The following is a 16,865-nucleotide window of genomic DNA, read 5'->3' as shown; positions in this document are numbered from 1 at the left end:
AACACTACGAGCTGCCAGTCTGCTTTGTTCAAAAAGGAGAACACTCAGAGCTGCTAGCCTGCTTTGTTCACAGCCTGTTTGGCTGTGAACAAAGCAGGCTGGCAGCTCTGAGTGTTTAGGACTCCAGCATGAGTCAGAAATGCTTGCTGACAGGACTGATCGGGAAAAATATAATAGAAAGAAGCATATTTTTCATTAACATGCTATTGGAAAGTTATTCAACATTCATTAATCTAAAATATATCAAAAGTTTATTTGATGAGAGGTACCCTTTAACCATTTCATCCCAAAAAATAAAACGCTGGTCATCGTTTTAGTTAATCGAATCCGATGTTGTCCCTCGCATTTATGTATCTAAAACGTAAAGAAAATAAAAACACAAAGAATGGATAAGTACGTTTTGGGCACCCTCCCCTAGGGAGAGCCCCCATAAAGTACATAAAGATTCTGTTCACATTTTAAAAAATTTAACATGCCTTTTTGTTTAAAAAACAACCAGAGATGGCTTACCACACCTGGTCCTTTTTGTCAATTGCCTATGTAACTCCGCTTTTAGTGACATCATCACTTCTGGCGGAGTTACACAGGGCCAGACGGAAGCAAAAAAGGAGGTGGGTAAGTGAACATATTCTCACTGTATACAGTAATCTATATAAATGGCTGTATACTGTATACCCTCCAGAATTAACTAGTGCAGCAAGTGGGTACAGTAAACCAGTAATTTATAGACATGACTGGTTTACTGTACATTCATGCTCGGCAGGCTGGGTTGAAAAATTACAAATCCAAAAATCCACAGTGGGTTTGGCGTTCTAGAATTCCTTATCGACTCCCTTCCAACATTTGTAGAGAAAAAATGCAGTGCCGCAGTTGTGGTGTTTTTGTGGGTATTTTTGCCCCCAAAAAAACTAGTGGAAATCCACCCTAAGTACAATATACTTTCTGTTAGCCTTTTTGTGCACAGCCCAATAAACTGAAAAGTAATGGTGTGGTGCTTCATCTCACAGAACTGCACAAGAATTGTGGCTTAGACCAGTTCAAGTTAATTGGATAGTGTTGCGATATCATACACACTCCATGTGCAAGAATTCTGCTGTTGATGGAAAAGATGTATACTTTGTTTCTTCTGGGATCTTTCACAATTACGTTTGTCCTTTAATTTGCAGAATGTGGATCTCGTTCCAAATCTTCTAGAATAATTGGAGGACGCGATGTGGCCTTGGGTCGTTGGCCTTGGCAAGTCAGCCTATACCTACACAACAAGCATGTCTGTGGTGGATCCATCATAGCCCAACAGTGGATCATAACTGCAGCCCACTGTGTGCACAAGTAGGTCTTAATAAAACACAATTATCTGAATATGGCTTAAGATGACCATACACTAGAGATTTTAGACATGAAAAAATAATGGTTCATTTAGATCACTTTCGACCAACTATCAGTGCTATTTTATGACATGAATTAGTAGGACAGATGTCAATCAAGGGCAAATGTCTGCTTGTTTTAGTTTTTTGGTTGTTCCAAGGTGCATTAGTTAAAAATGTATTCATGGGAAACAACAGATTTGCATTCCATCAATGTAAGTCCATATCAGGCTGTGGATCATGGCAGAAATTCACTGAATTGTCATTTTAATTTATAGCACTGCCATTCAAAAAGACATATTTTAGACCACCCATGAGTCAAAACTTCTAAAATGTCTAGAAAACATCTTAAATCTGTAATAGATGGCTAGATTAAGGCTGACCCTTGTAGATAACTCACCCAGTTAGGCTGGGGTCACATATGTTCGGCATCCAGCATAGGTAAACTCAGCCTAGATCTTGACGCAACTGATGCCATGACTGATGACAACGTGCATCAGTTATATGGCATCCAGCGACCATTGTTTCTGGACAGGCTGCGTTCCCCTGTCCGGTGCTGTCTGGCATGTCCAACCATGCGGCGTCAAAATTGAGACACTGGATGATTGTGAACTGTCCCATTGAAATTAATGGGATCAGTTCTAGCATCAGTTTCCCTCCAGTGCATGCTGGAGGGAAACTATGTTGGATGCCTGATATGTGTGAACCCAGCCTTAAAGGGGTACTCCGGTGAAAAACTTTTTATTTTTTTAAATCAACTGGCGCCAGAAAGTTAAACAGATTTTTAAATTACTTCTATTAAAAAATCTTAATCCTTCCTTTACTTATTAGCTGCTGAATACTACAGCGGAAATTCTTTTCTTTTTGAAACACAGAGCTCTCTGCTGACATCATGACAACAGTGCTCTCTGCTGACATCTCTGTCCATTTTAGGAACTGTCCAGAACAGCACATGTTTGCTATGGGGATTTCCTTTTACTCTTGACAGTTCCTAAAATGGACAGAGATGTCAGCAGAGAGCACTGTGGTCATGATGTCAGCAGACAGCTGTGTGTTTCAAACGGAAAATAATTTCCTGCAGCTAATAAGTACAGGAAGGATTAAGATTTTTTAATAGAAGTAATTTACAAATCTGTTTAACTTTCTGGCACCAGTTGATTTAAAAAAAAAAAAAAGGTTTTCACCGGAGTTCCCCTTTAACGACGCAGGACGTATATTTACGTCCTGCGCAGGCTCCCAAGATATGAAGCGGGATCGCACCGCGATCCCGCATCATATCGCGTCGGTCCCGGCGCTCATCAACGGCCGGGACCCGCGGCTAATACCACACATCGCCGATCGCGGCGATGTGCGGTATTAACCCTTTAGAAGTGGCGGTCAAAGCTGACCGCCACTTCTAAAGCGAAAGTGACCCGGCTGCTCAGTCGGGCTGTTCGGGACTGCCGCGGTGAAATCGGGGCGTCCCGAACAGCTGGCAGGACACCGGGAGGGCCCTTACCTGCCTCCTCGGTGTCCGATCGGCGAATGACTGCTCCGTGCCTGAGATCCAGGCAGGAGAAGTCAAGCGCCGATAACACTGATCACAGGCGTGTTAATACACGCCAGTGATCTGTGTAAGAGATCAGTGTGTGCAGTGTTATAGGTCCCTATGGGACCTATAACACTGCAAAAAAAATTTAAAAATAAAGTGTTAATAAAGGTCATTTAACCCCTTCCCTAATAAAAGTTTGAATCACCCCCCTTTTCCCATAAAAAAAATAAAACAGTGTAAAAAGAAAAAAATAATAAACATATGTGGTATCGCTGCGTGCGTAAATGTCCGAACTATAAAAATATATCATTAATTAAGCCGTACGGTCAAAAAAAAACGCATTTTTGGTCACTTTTTATACCATTAAAAAATGAATAAAAAGTGATCAAAAAGTCCGATCAAAACAAAAATCATACCGATAAAAACTTCAGATCACGGCGCAAAAAATGAGTCCTCATACCGCCCTGTACGGGGAAAAAGAAAAAAGTTATAGGGGTCAGAAGATGACATTTTTAAACGTATAAATTTTCCTGCATGTAGTTATGATTTTTTCCAGAAGTGCGACAAAATCAAACCTATATAAGTAGGGGATCATTTTAACCGTATGGACCTACAGAATAATGATAAGGGGTAATTTTTACCGAAATATGCACTGCGTAGAAACGGAAGCCCCCAAAAGTTACAAAATGGCATTTTTTCTTCAATTTTGTCGCACAATGATTTTTTTTTCCGTTTCGCCGTGCATTTTTTGGTAAAATGACTAATGTCACTGCAAAGTAGAATTGGCGACGCAAAAAATAAGCCATAATATGGATTTTTAGGTGGAAAATTGAAAGGGTTATGATTTTTAAAAGGTAAGGAGGAAAAAACGAAAGTGCAAAAACGGAAAAACCCTGAGTCCTTAAGGGGTTAATTGGTCAATACTTAGTCCATGTATCAACATAGTTCATTCATTGTCACACTAGGAAAATTTCCAGAATGCTGAAAATGTTATATAGAAAGACAATGAGGGGAAATTACTAAGCAATGTTTACCAGTTTTAGCATAGTGGTCAGGGGAATGGTGGGAGTGACTTAACCTAACTGTTTAATTATACCACAAATTGGGGAAATTATAGTGGATATCTATGCAAGCAGTACTGTTTTGCTTAACCCCTTAAGGACCCGGAGTTTTTCCGTTTTTGCATTTTCGTTTTTTCCTCTTTACTTTTAAAAAATCATAACTCTTTCAATATTTCACCTAAAAATCCATATCATGGCTTATTTTTTGCGCCACCAATTCTACTTTGTAATGACGTCAGTCATTTTACCCAAACATCTATGGCGAAACAGAAAAAAAAAATCAATGTGAGACAAAATTGGAAAAAAAACGCCATTTTGTAACTTTTGGGGGCTTCCGTTTCTACGTAGTACATTTATCGATAAAAATGACACCTTTTATTCTGTATGTCCATACGGTTAAAATGATACCCTACTTATATAGGTTTGATTTTGTCGTACTTCTGGAAAATATCAAAACTACATGCAGGAAAATTTATACGTTTAAAATTGTCATCTTCTGACCACTATAACTTTTTTATTTTTCCGCATATGGGTCGGTATGGGGGCTCATTTTTTGCGCCATGATCTGAAGTTTTTAACTGTATAATTTTTGCATTGATAGGACTTATTCATTTTTTCATGATATAAAAAGTGACCAAAAATGCACTATTTTGGACTTTGGAATTTTTTTGCGCGCACGCCATTGATCGTGCGGTTTAATTAATGATATATTTTTATAATTCGGACATTTCCGCATGCAGCATTACCACACATTTTTATTTACACTTTTTTTTTATGGGAAAAGGGAGGTGATTCAAATTTTTAATAGGGAAGGGGTTAAGTGGGAAGCCTATCAGGCTGAATTTGTGGGAGGGGCTTTGGCTATTTAACATCCATCGGCCCCTCCCTCTGGGCGTATGCTGGGTTGGCGAAATTGCGGGGGTTCTTTCGTTGCGTACGCTGGGTCAGGTGTGTGGTGGTGCAGGTAAGTGCCGGGTGTCCGGCAGGTTTCATTTACTGGGGCCCTGGTCTGTTGCGATTGCTCCCCTCGTTTGGCGGGCAGGCTCCGGCACCCAGCGCGTTATGTAGGCGGCGGTCCGACGGTGCAGCGCATGCCCGGGCTGGCCGCAGTGAACACGGCCTCTGGACACGGGGCTCTGAACGGGCGGAGTCACAGCATGCCAGTGAACCGGCGGCATAGCTCCACGGATGGTCAGCAGGTGGCGCTGGAAAAAAAAAAAATGTGTGTGAGGAAATGTGTTTTATAGAGTGTGGCTTATAGAGTGTATTGATACCATGCAGTAAAGAGGGGCTGGCTTATGGTGCACCGGTGTCAGGCCACAGTTCCTGACACATGCACTGTCGCAGACAAGGGGCAGCTTGTAAGTTAATAATACTATAATCCATATTACTGTGGTTTCGGTTTGGGGGGGGGGGGGTGGTTATGCATATCGGGGTACCGGGTCGGAGGCTTGGGGTAGTCAAGTAATTAGTGGGGTTGGGGTAGTTTCAGGCATAGAGGGGGGGGCTAGGGGGTGCCAGCACTTATATGTCAGAGGTGGTAGGTGGCGCGTAACCCATATGGTTAGAACACTGTTAGTTTCTTTTGCAGATTGGGTGGTCTGTATCCAGTTAGGTGGTCGTTACGTTCCTGGTCATTGCAAACTTGGCTACGGGCAGTACCAACCGTACGGCGGTTGTTCATGTTAATTAGTCACGTTTCACGGTGGTCATCACTTTCGCTAGCAGACGCTAGTTCACGTCATTTCAGTTCAAATGCTTAATACTCCTGTTACACTAGTTAATGTTACGCACTGCTGCTGTTACACATAGGCCCTGAATCACTGTATATCTGACTCGACATGTCACATAGGGTTCAAGGCATCATTGCTACTGTCACGCATACAGAGCATTTCGTTTACACGGGTAGTGGTCACTGCGATCTTGACTCTTCTTCAAGGGTGACCACTCGCCTGCGGTGGTTGCTGACACGTCTTCAGAGCCATCGCTAGTTAGTGAGAAACAGTGCACACTGTAATCTTGACTCGCAGTCAGGAGGTGTTCACGGTTTAGTTATTCATGACTATACGCGTCATGCACACGTTCTCGGTCAGACTCACGGTCAGGCCTGGTTTCAAACTATTCAGGTGGTACTCTGGGTCGCACTGGCACTACGGTCAGCACTCTTGGGTTCGGCCACATTGCACGGGCAGTTATCTGCAGCTGTAAGCTAACATTAAGTATGTATTCGGTTGTCCGCAGGTGTTACAGTCGATTTGCTGTTCGTTTCAGGCATCTTACTGTTGTGTTACAGTGGTGGTAAGGTCAGTCAGTACTCAGCAAGGGGGGTACACGTTTCTCATATCAGGTCACTCATGATTACCGTTTTTTTCCCCGGCACCCGTTACGGCCCGGACAGGTCATGTCTCACGTGTCAGACATAGAGGACCCGATGTCCATCCCTGATACACCAGCTAGAAGCTCCGTGCGAGGGACGCCCTCCTCTGCAGCTTACAGGGCTTGGAGGAAGCTAAATATCCACGAGTTTGTGATTGCCTTCAGCAAATGCAGGGAGGTGATATGCTCAGCCAGACCGGAGCGCAGAGAGGAGCTCGACCTGTATTTGCTGAGGGTTACTGAATACGCATACAAATACGGTGGTACCCATTTCTACGATTATCTTAGAAGTTTCTCAGCCATGGCAGCGGCAGCCTTCAGCCAAGATGGGTACCTCACGGACTGGAGCATCGAAGATTCACAGATGTTCTGCAGCCACTTCGCAATCTCAAATTCCCCGCATGTGCCGCCTGTCAATCAATCACGCATACTACGGCGTGGTGTGTATGGCTGGCTCAACAGGGCGAGCAGGGCGCCGCCAGACCTTCCACGGACAGTTTCAGCAGGTCCGCACCTTCCGTGGATAAGTTGGGCCGTCCAGTACACTATCTCGGAGGCTCACAAATTTGTAATAACTATAACATGTCTTCGTGCAACTTCAGCAATTGCAGGTTAGGGCCAGCATGACTAGGCGGGGTACGTACCCCAGTCCTGGCCGCTCTGCTCGCGGATCACCCGGACCCAGATTGGGTCCAGTGGTTGATCAATGGGTTTGACAGAGGCTTCCACGCCGGCATGGTCACACTGCCGCAGGCCACATTTGAATGTGACAATCTGCTGTTTGCCGTAAACGATCCCGCTGTTGTCACTGAATTAATAAATGCTGAGCTAATGAAAGGTTATATGATTGGCCCCTTGTTAGTTTCTCCATTCAGGTCTTGGAGGGTCAGTCCGGTAGGGGTGGTAACAGGCAAGTTCAATGGGAAAAGAGACTGATATTTGACTTGTCGGCTCCTCATGGGTCACTTGTCCCCAGTATCAACTCTCTCATTCCATCCGAGGAGTTTAGTATGCACTATTCTTCCATAGACCAGGCTATTCAGGTCATCTTGGCGCTCGGCCCCGGGACTTGGATGGCGAAGGCGGATATCACAGATGCCTTCAAGTTGCTGCCGTCGCACAGGGACCAGTGGCAATGGTTCGGGCTCAAATGGCAGGGTGCATATTATTTTGCTTCCAAGTTGACTTTCGGATGCAAGAGCAGCCCGTGGCTGTTTGACCAACTGGCCCAGGCATTGCACTGGCTGCTGGTTAATGTCTCTGGATGCAGCCAGGTCATCCATTATTGGATGACTTTCTTCTGCTCAGTCGGCCGAGGGAAGAGCCGGACCAGTTGGTCAGATTCCTGAAACTGTTCACTGATATTGGGGTGCCAGTGTCTCCCAAGAAACGGTCGGTCCAACTAAGTGTCTCACCTTTCTGGGAGTAATCCTAGATTCAGTCGCAATGCAAGTCAGCTTGCCCACTGACAAACTCAACCATATCAGAGACACTATCCACAAGTACACGGTCTCCCAGGTCACGACCAAGGGCGAGTTGCAGAGCTTGCTGGGAATGCTGGCATTTGCTATGCGAGCAATTCCGCAGGGCAGAGCGTTCGTATCCAGAATATTGTCTTTGCTGCATGGTGTCCCTCAACAACACAGTAGGGTTTGGTTAGATTGCCAAGCCCTGGCTGACCTGAACATGTGGGATAGGTACATGGCACAATGGAATGTTTGTCCCACAATGCTATGTTTGTCCCGCCAGTCTCCGAGTTGTCCCCCAAGATCTGCACCGATGCGTCATCTTCCACCGGTTATGGTGCAGTGTGGGGCGGCAGGTGGATGGCAGGCCAATGGTCCAATCAGGTATTGGCTATGGCAGGCTTCAGCAGCACTTCGGCACTTTTTGAGGTTTTCCCCATTGTAGCAGCTGCAGTGACATGGGGCGACAAGTGGTCAGGGCAGACGGTGGAGTTTCAGTGGGACAATCAGGCGACAGTTGCCATAGTCAACAAGGGCAGTTCCAGGCATGCTACTGTCATGTCTTTCATGCGCAGGTTAGTCTGGGTGTCCTTACAACACAACTTCAATTTGTAGCTAGACACATACCGGGGGTAGACAACACGGCCGCAGATGCTCTGTCCAGGGCTAATTTCCATCTCTTTTCACAGGTGGCTCCGCAAGCAGACGCAGTAGGAACACAACCCCCTTGCCTGGCACAATTAATCTTGGACTGACTTACTACACACAGGTGGCCCGGGAGTTAATGTCGGACGCCTTAGCCCCCAATACCAGAAGGCCTATTATGCAGCACACGACACCTTTAGGTCATATCTGTCTCAACATAGCATCCCCTTTTCTTACGACACCACTATCATTCTATCTTTCATTGGTTTCTGCCACTCTTCTCTGCACCTGTCTCATAGCACTATTAATCTTACCTTTTGGGCATTCAGCATTGCATTTCTTTATCCCACCAAGACAGGCTGTCATCCTATCATCTCAGGCTGTCAAGGCTGCGCTCAGAGGGGTGGTGACTCGTAGCCCCACAGCGCCACCTCTGAGGAAACCGATCAGCGGCGAGCTGTTCCGAGCCATGTCTGACACATTAGCCAATAACCCGTTTGGCTTCGAGCGCAGTCTGATAATCAAATCTGCCATTTATCTAGCCTTCTATGGCTTCCTCCGGCCGGGTGAATTTTCATGTGTCAGGCGGGGAGCGACACATCCACAAAAGGCTCATTTAAGGTGGCAGGGTTCTTGGTTCGAAGTTTCACTGTCCGTCACAAAAACTTGCAGGTGGGGGGCGGTGGTTAAGTATTTTCCTTCAGGTAACAACTGGTGCCCGGTGGCGGTGTTGGCACAACTGGTTGAGTTCCTCCATGATAAGCCTCCGGAGTCGCCACTGTTGCCTTTCGGTGGGGGTGCTCTTACCACTTCTCTTTTCACATCACATGTCCGCACGCTGCTTGGCACTTTAGGACACAACCCCAGAGAGTTCTCAGGTCACTCATTCCGCATAGGAGCAGCATCGGCGGCCTCCAGGCACAAGGTGCCTGTACATGTCATCCAGAAGTTGGGGAGGTGGCGTTCTGATGCATATACCACTTATGTCCCAGATCCCTCAAGGGAAATTGCAGAGGCATTTCAATTTTGGCATTATAAATAAATGATACTCAATTTACCCTAACTGGTGGTGTACTTTTGCCCTCTATAGGCGGACCCTCGACGCGGTTTTCAGGCACACCTCAACCGCTGTTCTATGTTATAAGTAGAGTTTTGTGTTAGGTCTTGGTAAATCTAGTTTCTTGCAGGTGGCCTTGGCAGGAGGTAACAGGTAAGCCCATGCACGGTTCAAAGTCCTGACCACAAGCGGGAAGCCTATCAGGCTGAATTTGTGGGAGGGGCTTTGGCTATTTAACATCCATCGGCCCCTCCCTCTGGGCGTATGCTGGATTGGCGAAACCCACCCTCCTCACCCTTTTCTTCATCACCATACATAAGGGAATGCCCTCTATAGGCGGACCCTCGACGCGGTTTTCAGGCACACCTCAACCGCTGTTCTTTGTTATAAGTAGAGTTTTGTGTTAGGTCTTGGTAAATCTAGTTTCTTGCAGGTGGCCTTGGCAGGAGGTAACAGGTAAGCCCATGCACGGTTCAAAGTCCTGACCACAAATGATCTTTATTCACTTTTTTTTTTTGCAGTGTTATAGCTCCCATAGGGACCTATAACACTGCACACACTGATCTTTTACATTGATCAGTGGTTTCTCATAGGAAACCAGTGATCGATGATTCTGCCGCTTGACTGCTCATGCCTGGATCTCAGGCACTGAGCAGTCATTCGGCGATAGGACAGCGAGGAGGCAGGTAGGGGCCCTCCCGCTGTCCTGTAAGCTGTTCGGGATGCCGCGATTTCACCGCGGCTATCCCGAACAGCTCCCTGAGCTAACCGGCATGGTTTCACTTTCATTTTAGACGCGGCGTTCAACTTTGAACGCCGTGTCTAAAGGGTTAATAGCACCCGGCAGCGCGATCAATGCCAGGCGCTTTTAGCCACGGGTCCCGGCCGGGCCCCACGTTATAGATCGGGAGCGGACTCAGGGTGTACGCCCTGGGTCCTTAACAGGTTAAGACAGGAATAGAATGTTCTGGTTCTAGTGAATTCCCTCTGTGTCTTTATTTTTCCAATATGTAGGAAGGATGGCATTAAAGTGTTACTATCATTAGAAACAACTTTATTTATTTATTTATTTTTTTTTTTAAACTTCCTTACATTTTCCTAATATACTTGATTGCTAAAGATGTGAAAGAATGGTTAAAAAAAAACAGCCACTAGGGATCTCTGTCATTTTGCAAATTAACCCTGAAAACCAAGCCTTTTTGGTCCAGGATTATTTTTTGGGAGGGGAGGGGTGGTGTGGTTCTCTTCCCTTCCTGCTGTGCCTCAATGCAGTGTATCAGCCAGCTTTCACCAGTGTGAGACAACTTGCAGTCAGCACACTGACAAGTAATTTTTTGGCACAAAATGCAGGTTGTTCTTCTGTACTTGCACCAAATAGTTTCACATGGCAGCATTAGAGTTATATAGAACATGCACTTTAGGCACAAATCTTTGCAAATGTAAAAATGTTGCAGACCTCATGACAGGAGAGGGAGGAGGAAAGGAGCTCATTATTCTCTTGGAGAAACGCTTCCAAGAGAAGTGCAAAAAGATTGATCACAATAATACATAGATCACAAGCTATTTTACATATTAACACATGCATATTATTATGCATACAGGTTTCAGGGCTCATTACTTCACTGACTTGAGCATGTTTTTTTTTAAATTTCGGAACTAATGACAGTAACGTTTGAAATTCCCATCAGTCTGTGGGAACAGCTCATCCATGCTCCAATATATTTGTACATTTTTTGTTCTACGATCATTCTCATTATAGAAAATGTTCTTCTACAACTATACCTAGTTCCAAAATGACCTCATTTCTTGTATCTTATTTTACATTTTGAAGACAACAATGGCTAGGGAAGGAGGAGGTAAAGTGATTAATCATATTGACATTGACATCACTGGGAAATGTTGGCAATAAAACAATGTACATTGCAGTTATAGTCTGGAATTATACTCAAAGCATAATTGTAAAAACAGCAATGGGTTTACACACTAAAATAAACCAAGATAAAAGAATAATAAAACTCTCTATGTTCTTACATTCAGATCTCTTTAAATTTCCCCAGTGACCACTGTCATGTCCTCCACACGTCATGGTAGACATTTTGACTGTATTGTTCAAATTGGCTGTTGCGTATTACATTAAGCTCTACACAGGCTCACCAGGAGCTCAGTGCATGAAGAACTAATCTATGTAAGCAAGTACAAGCAAGCACCTCATAAACTGAATGAGCCTTAGTAAGAAGAGAGCTGTCAATCTCCTCTACTAACTTACAGTACTCGATAATTTCAGCCATACATTAGTCATTATATACCTGCATAGAAGTAAACTATTGTGCCAAAACGCTATTAAATGTGCACTGTCATGAAATCAAAAAATTGATATGTTGTAGTACTTAAGTACTACAACATATCTCTAATATACTTTAATTTAAAAAAGTGATTTTAAAACAGTTTAAAATCACTTTTAAATTCGGCCACTAGGGGTCGCCCTCCTAGTGGCCGAATGCATTCGGCAGTGACGTCACTAATGAATTTCGACTCGTTGAAGCCTGGCAACGAGTCGGAATTCATTCACTGCGGTGCTCGCTCCCGCCTGTCAATCAGACAGGGGGGGAGCGAGCGCTTTGAAGGAAGAGGTTGCGCGCAGGCTCCCTGGCCTCGCACGCCGGCCCCGGCTCCCGGCGACAGGTAAAATTCTCAATGTGACTGTTTTCAATGCCTATGCTTTTGCGGGGGGAGGGGAAGTGGTTCAGTGGCGCAGCGGGGCCAGGGGGGTTGCGGGCTATACAGTATGCCTCCAGTTGTTTTCCCACTACAACTTCCAGCATACCCTGACAGCCAATAGATGTCAGTGCAAGCTGGGAGTTGTAGTGGGGAAACAGCTGGAGGGACACTGAATAGGTGAACTAAGGGGGGGTGGGAAGGGAGTTGAGCGGCGCGACGGGGCCGGGGGGGGTGGTTGCGGGTTGCGCGGCGGGGAGCGGGATGTGCGGCCATCACGGTGTTCACCTATACAGGGTGCCTCCAGCTGTTTCCCCACTACAACTCCCAGCATGCCCTGACAGCCAATAGATGTCAGGGCGAGCTGGGAGTTGCAGTGGGGAAACAGCTGGAGGCACCCTGTATCGGTGAACTATGGACGGAAGTGTCGGCCCCAGCAGGAATCAGTGACGTGGTGCCTGCTGGGGAAGTCTGCCTGGTAGTGAGCACACTGCCAGGCAGACAAAAGGCATTTTTAATATGTAAAAAAAAAATAATAATTAAAGGCAGGGAGGGGGTTAGGGATAGATGGGTAATAGGCAGGGGGCCTGACGAAGTGCAAAGAGCGCGATACGGACCGGCGCCCACTGGCTGAACTCACCCGTCCTTGTTTCATCTTCCCACCTCCCTGCTGTACGCTTCACCTGCAACCTGAATAAAGACGTTGTACTGCTCCATGTATTGTGTCCAAGGTGAGTGCTCCAAGCTAAATTCTTCATGCAAGTGTAAATATAAAAGCACATACAACATGCAAGTCTTCACCTTATATGCAGCTCCTGGAACTTGGTTACCAGGAGGTGGTACACTTTAAGCTGGCCAAACACATAGGATCGGCACAACATGGTCAATGAAATCTTATAGAATCGTTCATATGTATGACCTTGTAACCAACATGCCAGACTAAACTGACACATGACCATAGGTTGCAAAGGATAGGACAAATTTGGCCGGTCATGCATGGTCGAATACCTTTTTGATTACCTTACCATTGGCCATTGACCATTTCACACTATTATCTAATGTGAAAGGCCACCTTAAACCTCCTCCAGGAAGCCTCGAAACAGTGTTGAAAATGGTAGATCTTTTGCAAATTTACATATGTCCCATCTTTCTTTAAGGTTAACTGGGACAGTCCTGTGAAAATGGAAAAAAAATACCTAGTCATCTACAAGAATTAGAAAATAGGGGACAAAAATACATTGGAGAAAAATATGTAAATGACTAAGTAAATTCTTTTTTTATATTTCAAGGCTTATTGGATATAATATTATAAATATAAAAACATTTTATATATATATATATATATATATATATATATATATATATATATATATATATATATATATATGGTTTATGTGTCATTTATGAGCAATTCTATTAAGTTACAGGTCCCCTAAGCTGTCCAGCTGGTCTGTCCTTTCGGGCATTGTCAGTCACTCCCCTATAAGTCAACAAGCATCTTTATCGGCAGTGGAGAAAATCATTTATCACCAAAAGTACGATGACAGGACCCACGATTATGACATCGCATTGATGAAACTGGAGAGGCCTTTAAATTATTCAGGTGCATTTTTGTTTTATTTTCTTCATTCTTCATTCAGCATAGATTTATCAGTCACCAACAGATTGCAAGAAGGTCAAACTTTTCTTCCTCACTCCATCAGTTTGCCTGGATCATGGCTGTCTACATAAAGATTTACATAGTTGTACATACAAGATGGGTTCCTGTTAATTTCCCCTTATACATGTGTAGAAATGTGAATCTAGACGAGGATGGAAGCCCCTCTTAAGGAGCAACTCTTCTCTTGTCAAGAGTCTAATAAAACTATCTTTAGTACTGCAGCTCAGCCCTAGTCACACTAAAGGGCTGGAGTTGTTTAACCCCTTAAGGACTGAGCGTTTTCCCGTTTCTACATTTTAGTTTTTTCCTCCTTACCTTTTAAAAATCATAACCCTTTCAATTTTGCACCTACAAATCCATATGATGGCTTTTTTTTGTGTGCCACCACTCTTACTTTGTAATGACATCAGTCTTTTTACCCAAAAATTTACGGCAAAACCCAAAAAAAATCATTGTGCGACAAAATTTAAGAAAAATAAATAAATTTGTAGCTCTTGGGGGCTTTCGTTTCTACGCAATACATTTTGCTGTGTGCTGTGATCTGAAGTTTTTAGCAGTACCATTTTTTGTATTGATCAGACTTTTTGATCGCTTTTTATTCATTTTTTCATGATCTAAAAAGTGCCAAAAAAATACGCCATTTTGGACTTTTTTTTTTTTTGCGTGTAGGCCATTGACCGTGCGGTTTAATTATGTATTTTTATAGTTCTGACATTTATGCACGCGGCGATACCACATATGTTTATTTTTATTATGGTTACATATTTTTTATATGGAATTTGGGGAAAGGGGGCTGACTTACACTTTTAATAATGAAGGTGTTAATGGGTGTTTTTTAAAACTTTTTATTCAATGTTTTTCTTTACACTTTTAGTCCCCTTAGAGGACTTTTAGGAGGAATCATTAGATTCCTCATACAGATCAATGTGGTCTCCTAGAACCACATTGATCTGTGTGCTCTGCGCTCGATTAATAAAGCCTGGTGCTGCCAGGCTTTATCATTCACAGCGCAGCAGACGGCATAGGAGGACGTGAGGTAAGCCTTCCGGCTACCTCAGCAGTGGATCGCTCCCAAAGCCCCCCCTTGCGATTGTGCTGCGGGGGGGCCATCCACCTCACTATATTTCCCTTTAGACGTCGCTGTCAACTTTGACAGCGGTGATCTAAAGGGTTAATAGCGGGCCGCGGCGATTGCAGCATGTCGGCTATAACGCCGGCCCCCATCTACAGGAATCAGCTGGGGGCTCGAGTCGGGAGCCTGCGCTATACAATGGTTGCCGCCTCAGGACGAGCCGGCTCGTCCTTAGACAGCAACCGGTTATAAGAAAAGGGAAATGGGCACTGTCAGATCAAAAACTTTTTATATATTGTTTCTGATGAAAATAAAATATATTTTGTAATATGGTTTTTTAAATTTTTTTTTATATTTAATAAAGAAAATGTCTCCTGAAAATCCCATGGGGGTCCCCATACCTACTGGGACACTAACAAGTCCTGCAGCAGCATCAGGCTTGTCCGTGAGTCATAGACAAGAGATAAATGATTCATGGACAAGGCTGTAGGAGCCAACACCGCAATCACCTCCCACCACCACAAGGGAGGGACACGTCCCTTCCCCTAAGAGGATTTCTAACACTGTGAGCTAATGAAAAGAGGTATTTTTATAATAAATATAGGTGATAGAGGCATAAAAATTTGATGTGCGCGGTCAGGATTAGGTACTGGGTAACATATTATAAAACAGATACACTTTAAGGAGGTATAAAAAGTACAATTTTCACTGATGAAAGTTAAATGGATAGCAACTTGATACTAAGGAAATAGTTGAAGCAGTGTTCTCCAACCTGTGGTTCTCCAGCTGTTCCAAACTCACAAAACCCAGCATGCCAGACCCACCTTGGGTTAGAGAACACAAAAAAAAAAAACAATTATACATATAGTCAAAAATTTAAGCTGCTCATTGCTCCAGCGTCTACATAGGTCATGAGTGTGTGGCATTGTTGCCTCCATTGTCCATTGTTCTTTCTCCAAGATCTAGGAATAAAATCAGATACGTGATGTTAATGTTAGATTGATGTCCCAGTCTGCTTCTAATCTTATAAGCCTTAGCAATAGACATGTATAGCTTCAACAGGTCAAGGAAAAGACCAACAAAACAATGCTGGACTGACCATGTCCATTCATAAACATAAAATAAAAAAAACAGCCAGACGGTCTGTTGTACAACGGACACTATCAGATCTCATTGTTTCTCTGTCTGATTTTCATTTATTTGCAGGATTTTGTTCTTTGCTCATGCCTCACTATTTCAACAGATTCTGCAAATGGAGCCCGCTGACTGACGCTCTAATGCAGATGTGAACCTAGTTTTAGTGCTGTGAACTGTTTTTGTATGGCAAATGTATAGAGGAGGAAGGCACGGACAGGGCCATACCAAGATATTTCCTATAATAATGTGGCTTATTAATGATTATAACACTTTATATACAGTATATGTAACACACCTTATTTTATTCTAATGCCTTAAAGTGTACCTGTTATTTGCAAAAAAAAATTATGTAATGTAGATAACTCCATTACATTTATATCTATAATTTACATTGGCAAAAAAAAAAATATATTTATATATATATATATATATATATATATATATATATATTTACAACAAGGTTAGATACATTCCTGAAACAAAATAACATTAATGCTTATGCAGAAATATTAAATCCCATCCCTTCCCCCAATATCCCACCACACCCCTACCCTTCAATTCCCTGGTTGAACTTGATGGACGTATGTCTTTTTTCGACCGTACTATGTAACTATATATATATATTTTTTTTGTGAAAAAAATGCTGTCCCTGCAGCTATTGTCTCTGTGGCGCTGTGCGGAAACAAAATACAGAAAATGTGAATAGGAAAAGCAGGGCTCTATGCAGGCTTCTGGCTTGTCAATCAGCCTGCTGTGTAAGCCAGGAGCGTGTCACAGAGCA

The 16,865-nt window shown here is 43.7% G+C and overlaps 1 protein-coding gene and 1 long non-coding RNA gene across 2 annotated transcripts in view; one reads left to right on the top strand and one right to left on the bottom strand.

Annotated features, from left to right (window-relative positions):
- Positions 1 to 16,865, top strand: part of TMPRSS5 (transmembrane serine protease 5) — a 163,447-nt gene that overhangs the window by 118,146 nt on the left and 28,436 nt on the right. Inside the window, exons 8-9 of the mRNA XM_056542418.1 lie at positions 1,167 to 1,329; positions 13,643 to 13,818. Coding sequence (XP_056398393.1) covers positions 1,167 to 1,329; positions 13,643 to 13,818 — 339 coding nt within the window. The remainder of the gene's footprint in view (positions 1 to 1,166; positions 1,330 to 13,642; positions 13,819 to 16,865) is intronic.
- Positions 13,946 to 16,865, bottom strand: part of LOC130293577 (uncharacterized) — a 57,467-nt gene continuing 54,547 nt past the window's right edge. Inside the window, exon 5 of the long non-coding RNA XR_008848249.1 lies at positions 13,946 to 15,909. This is a non-coding gene — a long non-coding RNA (uncharacterized LOC130293577). The remainder of the gene's footprint in view (positions 15,910 to 16,865) is intronic.

Source organism: Hyla sarda, chromosome 10, assembly GCF_029499605.1.
Source record: "Hyla sarda isolate aHylSar1 chromosome 10, aHylSar1.hap1, whole genome shotgun sequence".
NCBI lineage: Eukaryota > Metazoa > Chordata > Amphibia > Anura > Hylidae > Hyla > Hyla sarda.
The sequence above is the reverse complement of the archived record's forward strand: the minus strand, read 5'-3'. Positions and strand labels throughout refer to the sequence as shown.